The sequence below is a fragment of the Salvelinus alpinus genome, chromosome 32 (genome assembly GCF_045679555.1).
Source record: "Salvelinus alpinus chromosome 32, SLU_Salpinus.1, whole genome shotgun sequence".
NCBI lineage: Eukaryota > Metazoa > Chordata > Actinopteri > Salmoniformes > Salmonidae > Salvelinus > Salvelinus alpinus.
This window is the reverse complement of record NC_092117.1, coordinates 24,190,508-24,205,305: the sequence shown is the minus strand read 5'-3', so window position 1 is coordinate 24,205,305 and position 14,798 is coordinate 24,190,508. Positions and strand designations below refer to the sequence as shown.

Below are 14,798 nucleotides of genomic sequence, written 5' to 3'. Positions count from 1 at the left end.
GACTTGATTCTATTACCCAGAATAGTAAATGGATGATAGGGTCTAATGATGATGACCATTATAACTGGTAATCCTACTGAGGGTGATGCTGAACAAGGTCAGACCTGAATTCATTACAACTCTGAAAAGAGTCTTTAAAACGAGTACCTGGGTAGAAAAAGTATTCCACAGTGAACCATTTAAGCTGGCTTTGTATTCTGGTTGCTTGGGTAAATTCCATTATGCAGCTAGGATTTTTGCTCACCCTGGAGTCAATGCAGAAATATTGATTGGGTCACATAGTCCCATCGGGGGGAAATTAAAAAGAAAAATGTATATTGATTCTTGACAATTCGATTAAAACCAAAGCAACAAATTGCATAGAAAATGATAAAACTCACTCAACACATCTAGGCCTAGGTTATTTTATGGCACACCATTTACATTGTTATAATTATAGCTTATTTTCTTGGTTGATTAGAAGAGGCTGAATCCATGGTAGGCTATTGTTTCTGTTCAACAGCATCCATAATCAATCATCTTCCTGGCCTCAAGTGTGTGCCATTTGAAACAAATTGAGATTAAATACATTAGCAGAGACAAGGGCACTTGAGGTCAGTAACCAAGACAGGAAAGCATTTCTGCAACAATGGTTTGAAATTGCCCATGGGGATATTGTGTGATGTGATTGTGATAAGGTTCTGAGAAGTACAGGGACAGCAGCACAGTAGGTGGCAGTAATGCGCCATTACCGTTGGATTCCAACCACTGAAAAACCCCACCGAGGAAGAAGAAGCCAAGCGAGAAGGCGGAAGCGGAAGTGCTGTTTGAAGCTGAAAGTGCATGGAGTACAGTTAGTGAAAAGGATGATTGGACAACAGTGAAGTCCAAGAATGGAACGAAAAGGGCTAGAATTGTTGTTGAAAAGGAGTCCTTGGGTTCTTGGGAAAAGGGGAACCTTTTTTGAAGTCATGAGGATGGTGAAGAAGGTGCTGGGAATAGTGGATGCATTTAAAGTAACCATGACTCAGGAGTGGTATGGTGTTGTGTATCTGTAAGAATGTTGTTCATTGACTATAGCTCAGCATTCAACACTATCATTAAGCTCGGATCCCTGGGTCTGAACCATGCTCTGTGCAACTGGGTCCTGGACTTCCTGATGGACCACCCCCAGGTGGTGAAGGTAGGAACCAACACCACTTCACTGATCCTCAACACAGGGGCCCCACAAGGGTGCATGCTCAGCCCCCTCCTATACTCCCTGTTCACCCATGGCCACGCACACCTCCAACTCAATCATCAAGTTTGCAGACGACACAACAGTAGTAGGCCTGATTACCAACAATGACGAGACAGCCTACAGGGAGGAGGTGAGGGCCCTGGGAGTGTGGTGTCAGGTAAACAACCTCTCACTCAACGTTAACAAAACAAAGGAGCTGATCGTGGACTTCAGGAAACAGCAGAGGGAGCACCCCCCTATTCATATCGACGGCACCGCAATGGAGAACGTGGAAAGCTTCAAGTTCCTTGGCGTACACATCACGGACAAACTGAAATGGTCCACCCACACAGGCAGTGGAGTGAAGAAGGCGCAACAGCGCCTCTTCAACCTCAGGAGGCTGAAGAAATTTGGCTTGACACCTAAAACTATCACCAACTTTTATAGATGCACAATTGAGAACATCCTGTCGGGCTGTATCACCGCCTGGTACGGCAACTGCACCGCCCGCAACCGCAGGGCTCTCCATAGGGTGGTGCGGTCTGCCCAACGCATCACCGGAGGCAAACTACCTGCCATCCAGGACACCTACAGCACCTGATGTCACAGGAAGGCCAAAAAGATCAACAAGGACAGCAACCAAGCTGTTCACCCCCCTATCATCCAGAAGGTGAGGTCAGTACAGGTGCATCAAAGAGACTGAAAAACAGTTTATATAAAGGCCATCAGACTGTTAAATAGCCATCACTAGCACCTTAGAGGCTGCTGCCCTATATACATAGACTTGAAATCACTGGCCACTTTAATAAGGGAACACTGGTCACTTTAATAATGTTGAATTATTTTTCATTACTCATTTCGTGTATATACTGTATTCTATTGTACTGTATCTTAATCTATGCCGCTCCGACATTGCTCGTCCAAATATTTATATATTCTTAATTCCATTCCTTTATTTTGGATTTGTGTGTATTGTTGTGAATTGTTAGATATTACTGCACTGTTGGAGCTAGAAACACAAGCATTTCGCTACTCATGCAAAAACATCTGCTGAACATGTGTATGTGACCAATAAAATTAGATTTTGAAGAGCAAAAGGAATGTGCATTGTGGCTCGCGAAATTATCGATGCGTTACGTGGACAGCTTTGATTTTCGTAACAGGGCACTGGTAAAAGGTGTTATCTCTGGCATCCCGTTGGACATTGATAATCAATATCTCAGCCTGTAAGTAGTAGTTAATGTATGTATGACCCGTATGGTGGATGAGGGAAAAATTAGAAAAGTACATCTGTATTACTGATGTTTGATGAAGAGTATCTCCCAACCCATGTAAAGTTGGGATATATAAGGTATGCGGTGAGTTTTTCTGCAAAACCTGCTGAAATGCAAGACGTGTAAAAAGTTTGGCCATGTGTCAAGTGTTTGCAGATGGGAGGAATATGTTATTGAAGAGTCTGTGAATGTAAAATGTTGCAACTGTGGTGGTGATCATTTTCCCTGAGTGCCCTGTTAACATGAAAGTCAAGAGGTCGAGGTGTCAAGGATCAGGGCTGTCCAGCTGATCTCCTATGTGGAGGTGGTAAAGAGACTCGATTGGGCAAGTGGCGACAGCGCTGAAGAGATGGTGGTGATGCTCCACAGCCCATTATAAATGTTCCTTGTCAGTCAATAGACCTGGATACACTCATTGTGAAGGCGTATTTTGTAGCGTTTATTGGCACTGTTATAAATTCTATTCTTCAAGTGTCCAAGAAGTCCAACAAGCTTGACATCATTGTGTCTGCGGCCGAAAAAGTATTTGGGGTTTCAAGAGTTCACAGCAGAAGCACTGCAAGGACTACTGTCTCTGGAAGATGGCACAATTCTCCTTGTGAGCCTGTGTAGGAACCTGATGAAATGTTATTATATATTTTTTTACAGAAAGGCAGGTTGATTTTGATTAGTTACATTTTCTTTATCGTTTTATATGAATATTTTTCACACACATTTTTTCCTTTTTGTGGATCCTTATTATCCACCCGTACAGTAGGTGGCGGCATGCACATCCAATTGTTGCGAACGCCGTTATACCAGAGAAGAAGGAAAACAAGGTTCTGAGAAGTACAGTGGGTTCTTGTTAAAAATGGTAAGAGTTAAGGTTAGGGTATGGTTAGGGTAGGGGTTAAGGTTAGAGTTTAGGGCACAGACGTCCCAAAGATCTCGGATAGGGCTAACCAGTACAGGGACAACAGCGCGCATTCGTGTACTGTCTCTTTAAATGCGTAATTTTGCTCTGCTCATGCTCGGAGCTTTGTCCAGGAGTTTCCCTGTCGAAAACCAGCTGTGCGAGTATCATCACGTAAGGAGGGGAGTCGTGTTGTTATTCATCGGTGAATATCGCTTTCTCTGACAAGGATTACAATTTTTTTATGCAAATAAGCGTCCTTATCTTCAGTGAAGGGGTCTAAACTGAAAGTGGGAAAAAGCGGAACGGAGAACGGTCAACTTGATCTATTTGTCCGGGTTGCTGCATTCTCCACCGCAGCGAACAACATCCACAACCGACTCTTGCAATGGAAACTGGGATCCAGAACTAACATCCCAGGATCAATCCTGTGACCTTTTATTTTCTTCCAGTTTTTCGGGAAGCATTAGGATGGTGAACTTGAAAATTGCTTGGAAAATACTTAATTTAGAATACAACTTAGAAAACACGCCGATTTTCTTTGGTTTTTAAAATGGCTTCTTAGCCTCTGGGAATAACGCTGTGAGCATTCATTAACGTTAGTTCAAGAAAGTTTAATAGGAGTGCATAAAGTCAGTACACATTTGCAGGCTTTGTTGTCTGAGGAGAGATGCTTTAGTTGCGGAACTCCAGCAATATGCTCAGACTCAGCTATGTTTCTATAGCCAATAAATAAGCCAATTTGAATGTTTGAGTGTATTTAGCTTCATGGCTAGGCTATCCCACGCCTACACCAAACCTTTGCTCACAAAGTATTTATTACCGATAAGTGACATTTTAATTGAGTCACTCAATCTGTGAATAAGGGAGTCTTAACCAGAAAAGGAGACCTTTACCTGTTTCTAAAGTAAAATGGGAGGGGACTGCCGAGGAATGCATCTATGCACATGGACTAGATATCCAAATATGCGACCCCAGGACATCAAAATATATTTGGGGGCATTCCTTATGCTGTACTTGGTGTTTTACACCGAAGCCACAGTCTCCAAGTCCTGTGATAAAAATTGCTTTTCTGGGAAATGCATCAATGGAACTTGCGTCTGTGACCAAGGATGGGTTGGAGCCCAGTGTCAACACTGTCAGGGAAGATTCAAGTAAGTATCCGCAAATATACTGTTTCAAAGTAACATTCTAATACTTTCTAACCAGTGTTCAAAGACAAAGTCTACTTTCTCTTACGCCTGCTACGTTAAGTTAAAGTCCACTAGACATTATTACAACCTCGCTCGGTCGGAAGTAGCCTATTATTGACTTGCAGCTAATCAAAGACAGACCGTACGGTATGAAGATAGGCTAAAGCTGCTTCTCCAATACATGTCATGGCGACGTTGGCAAGCTAAGCTGACGCGTAGAAATACGTCATCGTGTCTATAAAGGTCGTCTCGCGCCCAATTGCGCATGTGTAGGCCATCAAATCACAGGCACTCCTTCGATATAAAGTTGTTTTTGACGAAAATTAAAACGTGTCCGTTTGTCACTTTCACAAGGGTGGAGTAATAACATGTTCAAGTACTTAAGACATTGGCTCGAATCTAGGTTGTGCCTTTTAGATTTCGAGAAAATTAACAACTAAAGGAAGAATTTTTCACCTTTCTCATTGACTTTTCAAACCCTGGCCTGGTTTATTTCACAAGCGTTCCTGGAAGTCTCGCGATGTTGCTCCTCTGGGTTTAGAAACTATGCGCGGATGCTTATGAATCACCAAAACAATATCAAGAGCCGTGACACCTTAACCCCGGCGCATTCCTTTGTTATTGCTCTCTGCCACTCTACAATATAAAGCCTTTACATTTCATTCAAGGGTGGTAATTGTACAAATGATTATCTTTGTGGATTCATATCGATTTCCCAATCAAATATCCCTGGTAACAGTCACCTTAGACTCAACAGACAAATATACAGTTTGTAATGGACAGTAGACTAAGCCATGTTGTTTTTGTGGTCCTTGTCGTTGGGGCTTGCTATTGCTTGCAATTCATGGCTGACTACCTGTATAGATCGAGTGGAAAATAGTGAATTCCTACTCAATGTTAAGTGTTGTGATTGCCAGTGTTAGGGAAGTTACTCTGAACGTATAGTTTACCAAGCTACCAATTACTTCACATTGGAAGAAGTTAAGCTACCCTTTAAAAAATATTAGTTTACTTAACTAAAGTTACTTTGAAAAAATTGTTCACTACATCCAAACTACTTAATGATGAAATATCATTTCTAAATCTGAAATTTCATAGACTACAAATTGCAATCAATCTGTTGTTAGTTTTTGTGTTTAGTCGGCTAAATTACACTATGTTTCAAGTGAGATTGGTAGGTCTAATGCCGAAAAAGAAAGGACATTTTCTGGCATAAAATGTAGTGTGTAGTTCAAGTAGTTAGCAACACCGCTATATGGTAAAAAAACGTTATGAACTACTGAAAACACAACCAAGATTTGAATTTAGTTCAACAACCACCAAGCTACTGCAAAATGTAGTTACATTACCTGTTGAACTATGTAGTTCACTACTCCCAAACACTGGTGATTTGATAATGAACACATTACTTATTGCTGGCAGATTGAGTTTGAGTGTGTAAACTATATTATAACTGGTCCACATGATTGGGAATAGTGAATATGTAGGCATATTTGATTATGATCAACCATCCCTGAGTCAGAGTTGCTTTAGGGGAGGGTCTACAGATTTTTTCCCCCTTTAGTACAGGCCTTGATTGATGGCCTGTATTGGCCTAATGTGAGGAGCTGAGGTCACCTCCCCTCTTGTCAGAAGGGAATCAGCACCTTAATGCCATCATGCAGCTACTTTCACACCTTGACCATCTGTCAACATCCTCTGGACTCGCAATTTAAAAGAAAAGGTAGACACAACTGGGTCACACATGTCAAATCTGGGTTGAATTGGGTTAAAACCTGCATGTCCATCGGGATGCAAATAACAGCACATTTTAATCCCTTAGATTAAATCTTTTCAGGAAATTGGTCACACTTAACCTTAAATTTCCAGGGCAGATGTGGTTACATGGAATTTCTTTTTATTTGATGCACTAAATTAGCAACAGGTGAAATCCTTTCATACAAAGTTGTGGAACTATTTCAGTGCTGCAATATTACTTAGGCCTATCTGCATTACTTTGTAACTACTGGTAAATAACTAATTACTGTCATATTTCTAAAATACCAATCATATATATATATATATATATATATATATATATATATATGAACTAAAGACAACTTAATCTACTAATCAAGTCTAATATAAATTTAATCCATGTTCAGCAGAGGATATTCTTTACCTCAATCTTTTGGGATTTTAAGGGTCATGGATCCAGTTTTATGTGGGACTAGTAATGTTTTTTGGAGGGTAAATGGGGATGTGCAGGTAGGATGGTTAAAAATAGTGTATTGCCAGGTCATGTGAGAATGGGAACTAGATCTAACCTGAGTGTGGGGCACTGAAGAGGGATTTTAGGCAGCAATTTAGAAACAACTTCTCTGGTTTTAAACAGCCTATGTGGCATTGATATGAGTCAGAAACATTCATTCTAGTGTCAAAATGTACTACAAAGTGTAAATAGGAAAATGTTGGTGATAAAGTCAGTCTCATCTAAAACTGAGTTTTGTGAGTATGTCACAATTTACTGGAAGTTTGAGTATGGATTACCCAGTGCCGACTAACACGAGAGAAGCACCTGTGCTGATTGCGCTCTATCAGCTGCGCACACTATATCCAATCATAGCAGCCAGAAACTCCAGATAGTGAGACAGACCTGCCCATTACGCGGCGCCTCATGTCGCCCATGTTATGTTGAACTCTTGGTCCTAGGCCATTTATGAAGTGGCCACATGCTGATTGATGTGTTTTGATAGTGTAAACCACTTAAGTTTGCCACTTTTTGGGGCAAAATTTGAATTGAGACAATCAGAGCGCACTTGTATCCAAACTGCAACTGCATTCGGGAACATCTCATGTCCCCCCGCAACCTGTTTTGTAACATGATTCCCTATGAAACACTGCCAGACGAACGTGCACACACTAGTAATAGATAGTGTGAAAGTTGTAAGAAACAAAACGGCACACATTGCCACTCGCCAGTGACTTGATAAGCTGATTGTGGCCTGGATGCTCAATGTGCCTGCTAGCTACTAGTGGTTTTGGGCACTGCTAAACAGTGTGTAACTTGTGATTTATTTACAAAAGTTTGACAGCTTGCAGATGAGGTTGTAGATGTGATGTTGTTCTCAGAAATCAGTCCTGAGCACGCAGCCAGACTTTCCCGACTCGATAGACTGTCTGAAGTGCACTGAAACGAGGCCAAATCAGGAAGTTCAGTCGCCTTTTAATGAAGTGCCACCACCTGTGATTAAATTAAAGCTGGTCATTTCATCCCACTCAAACCCTTCAGTTTGTTTATCTTATCAACCAGAAGTGTTTTGTTCTTACCTTGGCTGATTTTTAAAGGGACAATCTGCACTTGCTACATCCATTTTTGGTTTTATAAATTAATTATATACCCATTGATTTTTAAAGAATATAACTTATCAATGCCTTATTAACTTTGTTCAACTGTCACACCCCACCAGTACCAAAAATATATAAGCGTGTTTTACTTCTATGTTTGTAAACATTGTAAATGTAAAAAAAAAAAAACACTTTAGCTTCAACATGGTTACAACTATAATATGGATATCATGCATGGTCAGACCTTGCATCCATAGCTCTGTGAATTTGAGTTGTTTCATTTCTCCAGACCCATCACTCAGCGGTGACTGCTTTGTTATTGTTTCAACTTCGGATTGGCCCTTTAATGTCCATGCTGTCTGTATTAAGTTCTAAAATGGACCAGATTTGAATGCCATAAATGGCAAGTGTACCTGTCTGGAATCCAGTATAATTAATTGGACAATAACGGGTTCATTATCAGTGTCAAATAGTGAAGTTGGAAGGGCTCCCGAGTGGCGCAGCGGTCTAAGGCACTGCATTTCAGTGCTAGAGGCGTCACTACAGACCCTGGTTAAATTCCAGGCTGTATCACAACCGGCCGCGAATTGGAGCACAATTGGCCCAGCGTTGTCTGGATTAGGGTTAGGCCGTCATTGTAAATAAGAATTTGTTCTTAACTGACTTGCCTAGTTAAATAAAGGTAAAATAAATAAAAAGTGCACAGATGCTGTGGGAGGTTCTAAGTGCCAATCAAAGAGAGAACGAGAGATACGGTCCCGTGTGGCTCAGTTGGTAGAGCATGGCGCTTGCAACGCCAGGGTTGTGGGTTCATTCCCCACGGGGGGACCAGGATGAATATGTATGAACTTTCCAATTTGTAAGTCGCTCTGGATAAGAGCGTCTGCTAAATGACTTAAATGTAAAATGTAAATGTACATTAAAAATAAATTGTTGTGCATCACATCGGCGGTTCGATTGTTTTCAGCGAATCATCTCACCTGTGGATGGCATACACAATGTCAGGGGGAAATCGGAGTTTAGCAGAGTGGAAACAGCTTGCTGTGTTGGTCTATTGATTTAGTTATCTGTGATTCTTTTATGGCACTGCGGCCCCTCTAGTCTGTTTCCCTGAGTGTGACTGTCTGACTCCCACAGGCTGGTTGCTGCAAATGGATTCAGACAGGCAGATTACATCTTGCAGTTCCACCCATACATTAATTATTCACACAAACAAACAGTTACAACCCAGATGCTGCCAAAACCAAAATGCAGACTATGAGCACTTGTAGGCATCCTAAATAAAAAAGATGCTTGCTCATAATCTTACAGCGTGGTAGAGGTCAAATTTAAGTTTGTTGTTTTGAATGAAGAACTGAAAAAATGTCTTTCTCTCTGACAGTTTTACTGTCAATTAAGGACTTTTGTTATTTTATTCTCAGTCTTGTTATATGAAACAGTGAGGGTTACGAGTGGACATAAAGTTGAGGAGATTGTATTCAGACCCCTTGACTTTTTCCACATTTTGTTACGTTACAGACTTATTCTACAATGGATGAAACAATTTCCCTCTTATCAATCTACACACAATACCCCATAATGACAAAGCAAATTTTTTTTTTGTTGACATTATCTATTCAAAATAAAAAACAGAAAGACCTTATTTACATAAGTATTCAGACCCTTTGCTATGAGTATCGAAATTGAGCTCGGGTGCATCTTGTTTCCATTGATCATCCTTTAGATGTTTCTACAACTTGATTGGTATCCCCCTGTGATAAATTAATGATTTGGAAAGGCACACACTTGTCTATATTAGGTGCCACAGTTGACAGTTCATATAAGAGCAAAAACCAAGCCATGAGGTCCACGGAATTGTCCGTAGAGCTCCGAGACAGGGTTGTGTTGAGGCACAGATCTGGGGAAGGGTACCAAAACATTTCTGCAGCATTGAAGGTCCCAAGGACAGGGGCCTCATCATTCAAAAAATGGCCAAACTGAGCAATTTGGGGAGAAGGGCCTTGGTCAGGGAAGTGACCAAGAACCCAATGCTCACTCTGACAGAACTCCAGAGTTCCTCTGTGGCCATGGGAAGACCTTCCAGAATGACAACCATCTCTGCAGCACTCTACCAATCAGGCCTTTATGGTAGAGTGGCCAGACGGAAGCCACTCTTCAATAAAAGGCACATGACAGCCCGCTTGGAGTTTGCCAAAAAGCACCTAAAGGACTCTCAGACCAGAAAGAAGATTCTCTGGTCTGATGAAACCAAGATTGAACTCTTTGGCCTAAATGCCAAGCATCACGTCTGGAGGAAACCTCGCATCATCCCTATGGTGAAGCATGGTGGTGGCAGTCAGGATCAAGGGAAAGATGTAGGGAGCTTGGTACAGCGAGATCCTTTATGACAACCTGCTCCAGAGTGATCAGGACCTCAGACTGGGGCGAAGGTTCACCTTCCAACAGGACAACAACCCTAAGCACACAGCCAAGACAGCTCAGGAATGTCTTCCAGGCAAGTCTCTGAATGTCCTTCAGAGGCCCAGCCAGAGCCCGGACTTGAACCCGATTGAACATCTCTGGAGAAACCTGAAAATAGCTGTGCAGCGACCCTCCCCATCCAACCTGACAGAGCTTGAGATGATCTGCAGAGAAGAATAGGAGAAACTCCACAAATACAGGTGTACCGAGCTTGTAGCGCCATACCCAAGAAGACTCGGGGCTGTAATCGCTGCCAAAGGTGCATCAAGAAAGTACTGAGTAAAGGGTCTGAATACTTATGTAAATGTGATATTTCCGTTAAAAAGAAATTAACAAATGTGAAAGAATTTATTTGAAAAAGACTGGTTTTGTCATTATGGGGTATTGTGTGTAGCTTGATGAAGGAGAAAAACATTTAATTAATGTTTGAATAAGTCTATAATTTAACAAAATGTGGAAAAAGTCAAGGGGTCTGAATACTTTCTGAATGCACAGTATACTCCCACACTTTACTTTCCTCTCCCTTTATCTCTTTCTCAATTTCTTTCTTTCTTTAATCAAGCTAGAGCTAGTTGCACCAACAACCTATTTCTCCTGTTTTTAAAGTGGTTGATGGGGGTGAATACAGCACTGGTATATTGTGCACTTAGCGAGGGATAATAATGTGCTTCTCTTTCAAAGGAAACTTGTGATATGGAGGATTCAAGGCCTCTGTTCTTTTAAAATTGCCTTTTTAAGACTTTCCTAATTGGAATTTTCCGAACTCTCATCCCATTACAAACATGCTGAGTGCATTCATTTAGTTCATTTATTTCCCAAGCAGCACTTGCTGGTGTCATGTGCACTGAATTAATCAAACATTGTACAAGTCATTGAACTCTGAAGAGAAGATTCAAGTATTTGTAAATCTCTATAGAAGCTGTACTTGCCTACAGATAAGGTCATTCCCACTAGGAATAAAATCCCAGTTAGACAAAAATATGAGAATCACAAAGTTATGGACACAATGTCAATCAGAGCATCCTGGGAAGGAAGAACATACAGTATCTAATTAAGGAGCTTAGATATTTCTACTTCCCCTCATCTCCCTCTCTCCATCCCCTCATCTCCCTCTCTCCATCCCCTCATCTCCCTCTCCATCCCTTCATCTCCATCTCTCGCTCCATCCCCTCATCCCCCCCTCTCCATCCCCTCATCCCCCCCTCTCCATCCCCTCATCCCCCCCTCTCCATCCCCTCATCCCCCCCTCTCCATCCCCTCAGCCATCTCTCTCCATTTCTTATCTGTATTTCTAGAAGTTGTTGTAAGCTGACTAAGCTCTGAGGAGCACCATGGACACTGCGATGTAGAGACAAAATGAACACGTATTACAATCTGTATTCTTTGCTGCATTTCCCCCATCTAGTCTATTTTCATTTGTTGCTCCTCAGTCCGTCAAGTCCTGATGTGCTTGTCTATAACTTCACTTGGGGTGTGGAATTTGGAAATGGATCTAGTGAGCTCATCCAAATGTAGACAAGAAGGGGAATGAAGTGTCCTAAACATGAAGGCCTTCTTTCCTGCACGGACAGACTGAACAGCTCTGAGAGGGGTAAATGGGTGAAGGCTTTGAGAACGAAGTGATTGTACAGTTGCTTTGAGACCATGACACTGTATTTATAGAGCAGAGAACATCAAGTACTTATTTTTACACGGCCTCACTTAGTTTCCTCTGCATCCAAACCCTCTGGGGGTGTCCTGAAAATGGTGTCACATATAGAGACTAGGTGGTGGGAAACAGCACTGCACAGAGCAGACTGAAAGAGAACTACTGTACATGTGTGCATGCAAAAAGTACAGTAACATTGTACTGGACCATGCTCACCTTATATTGGTCAATACTCTTTGTTATCAGGATGGGATCTCTGAATATGGACACAATTAGGGCCTCTAGATTTATACAGACATATGAGACCTTTTAAATGAGAATGGTCTCCTCACAAATCCCCCAGAGCTCCTCCCACTAGAACACATTATATAAATACACTATATTGTATTGGGTTGCTGTGTGTCTTTTAATACTATACATACTGTAATGTACTGATATTATTTAAAAAAAACTCATGACAGCGTTCATTTGTGGTCAGTAAGAGACGGCTATGATGTGGTGGACTGAACCACTTGTTCAGTCTCCCGTATCCCAGTCATCATCTAAATATTCGGTCCTCCAATAGGATTAACTGTAAAACAACATGATATTAAAGAGCATGTCCGATATAAATATAGCCATGTTGGTTTGTCATCCCGATGGATCAAGATAATCTGCTCTCCCAGCATCATCAACAATGAAGAAAATTCAAATAGACCCAGGTTACATTTAAGTTGAAACCAACCTTGATGTCTGACCAGTTTGTACTGTAGAAATGGCTTGCCTGTCCCAGGTTGATGGGTGGTGTCTGTTCCAGTGTTCATGTGTGGAGGGAGGGAATGATTGAGGGAGGGAAGGAAGTGGTAGGAGTCTAGTTCTCACAGGCGTAGCCTACATATTTTGTTTGTCTGAGAACACGGGAGTGACCTCTTACATCACCAAACATGTGTTTGTCATACAGCACTGTGTGTGTGTGTGTGGTAATTTATGCATGTTTAAGCCTCAGGCGGGGTACAGCTGACGGCTGCTATGTTTTTGTGCACAGTGAACTGAAATAGCCTACGTGTGGAGCTGAGCTGTGTGTTTAAAGGGTAGGGTGGGGGAGGGTTGGATGGCCATCTGTCCAGAGAGCGCGTTAATCCTGCTATGATGAGAGCGAGGGCCTTGTCTCATGTAAGAACACACACACACACACACACACACACACACACACACACACACACACACACACACACACACACACACACACACACACACACACACACACACACACACACAGAGTTCCAAATGCATGTGTGTAACACATGACTCATGCCCTCCCTGTTTTCCCAGAGACTAGAAAGCCTTGAGGTACCAACAATGTCACTCTCTTTTCTATAACCATCACCATGGGATTGTCATGGAGAATGAGAGAATGCTTGTTGTGATTTGGAAAGTGGAACAATGTGGTCTGCTTTCTTTCTAAGTTGTTTTAATCATTGCTTGTTTCCATCTCTGTTGAGTATACCCACTGCCTTTTGGTGGTTGTCATTCTACAAATGTAGATATAGAAATACAGAAATATAGAAATACAATTGCAACACGTATATACAACGTCTTCAGGAAGTTTTCATACCCCTTGACATTTAGTTGTGTTACGACCTGAATTCAAAGTGGATTAAATATATATTTTTTCTCTCACCCATCTACACACAATGCTCAATAATGACAAAGTGAACATGTTTTTTGAAATTTAAGCACATTTTGGGGGGAAATTAAATGCAGATATATCTCATTTTCGTACAGTACCAGTCAAAAGCTTGGACACACCTACTCATTCCAGGGGTTTTCTTTGTTTTTACTATTTTCTACATTGTAGAATAATAGTGAAGACATCAAAACTATGAAATAACACATATGGAATCATGTAGTAACCAAAAAAGTGTTAAAAAAATCAAAATGTATGTTTGTTAGAAATCCAGGGGATAAAAACAAAAGTGTCAATGTATGCTGATGACTCTAGTTTTTTCTTAAATCTGCAATCTGTATCCCTGCACCGTCTCGTTGAAGATCTGGATCACTTTTCCATCCTCTCAGGATTAAAACCTAGTTTTCACAAGTGTACCATATTACGTATTGGATCGTTAAAAATAGTGTTTACACTACCTTGTAGTTTACCAATAAAAGGGGCGGATGGTGAAGTAGACATACTTGATATTCACATCTCAAAAAAAAAATATGAACTTACCACAATTAATTTCAATAGAAATTTAGCAAAAATAGATAAGATTCTGCAACCATCAAGAGGTAAATACTTTTTATGTATGTACTATTTATGGAATATCACATTGATTAACTCTTTGGTCCTATCACAGTTTACTTACTTACTAATGGCACTGCCTACTCCAGATGACTCTTAAACATTTTCTTTATTTTTTTATATATATTTTTTTATCATATGAGCAAGAAATATTTTGTTTTATTTGGAGTGCTAAGCCAGACAATTAAACGTGCCTATTTATATAATGAATATGAGTTTGGGGGGCTAACATTATTAAATAATAAAGCTAGAAACCTCTCATTAAAAGCTTCACTCATACATAAGTTATACTTAAACTCAAATGGTTCTCCCAGTAGATTATTAAGAAAGACCTTTTTTTTTGCCTTTTTGCCTTCATCAGATTACAATTGATCATTTCTGACTAATTGAAAATGAAATTTTGTTTGAAGTATTCCTTTCTTAAACAACCTGTACAAAGCTGGTTACAATTTCAGTTTTATCTTCCAGAAAAGATGCAACAAATGTTATGGTTAAACTCAAATATACTGATTAATAAAAAAACATTCT

The 14,798-nt window shown here is 40.8% G+C and overlaps 1 protein-coding gene across 4 annotated transcripts in view; it reads left to right on the top strand.

Annotated features, from left to right (window-relative positions):
- Positions 1-3,319: 3,319 nt before the first annotated feature.
- LOC139562617 (attractin-like protein 1) overlaps positions 3,320-14,798 on the top strand; it is a 290,320-nt gene continuing 278,841 nt past the window's right edge. Inside the window, exon 1 of one of the 4 annotated variants that reach the window (XM_071380437.1) lies at positions 3,320-4,518. In XM_071380437.1, the coding sequence (XP_071236538.1) occupies positions 4,277-4,518 (242 nt within the window). In that variant the 5' untranslated portion in view covers positions 3,320-4,276. The remainder of the gene's footprint in view (positions 4,519-14,798) is intronic. The other 3 variants (XM_071380435.1, XM_071380434.1, XM_071380436.1) reach the window with 3 other exon arrangements.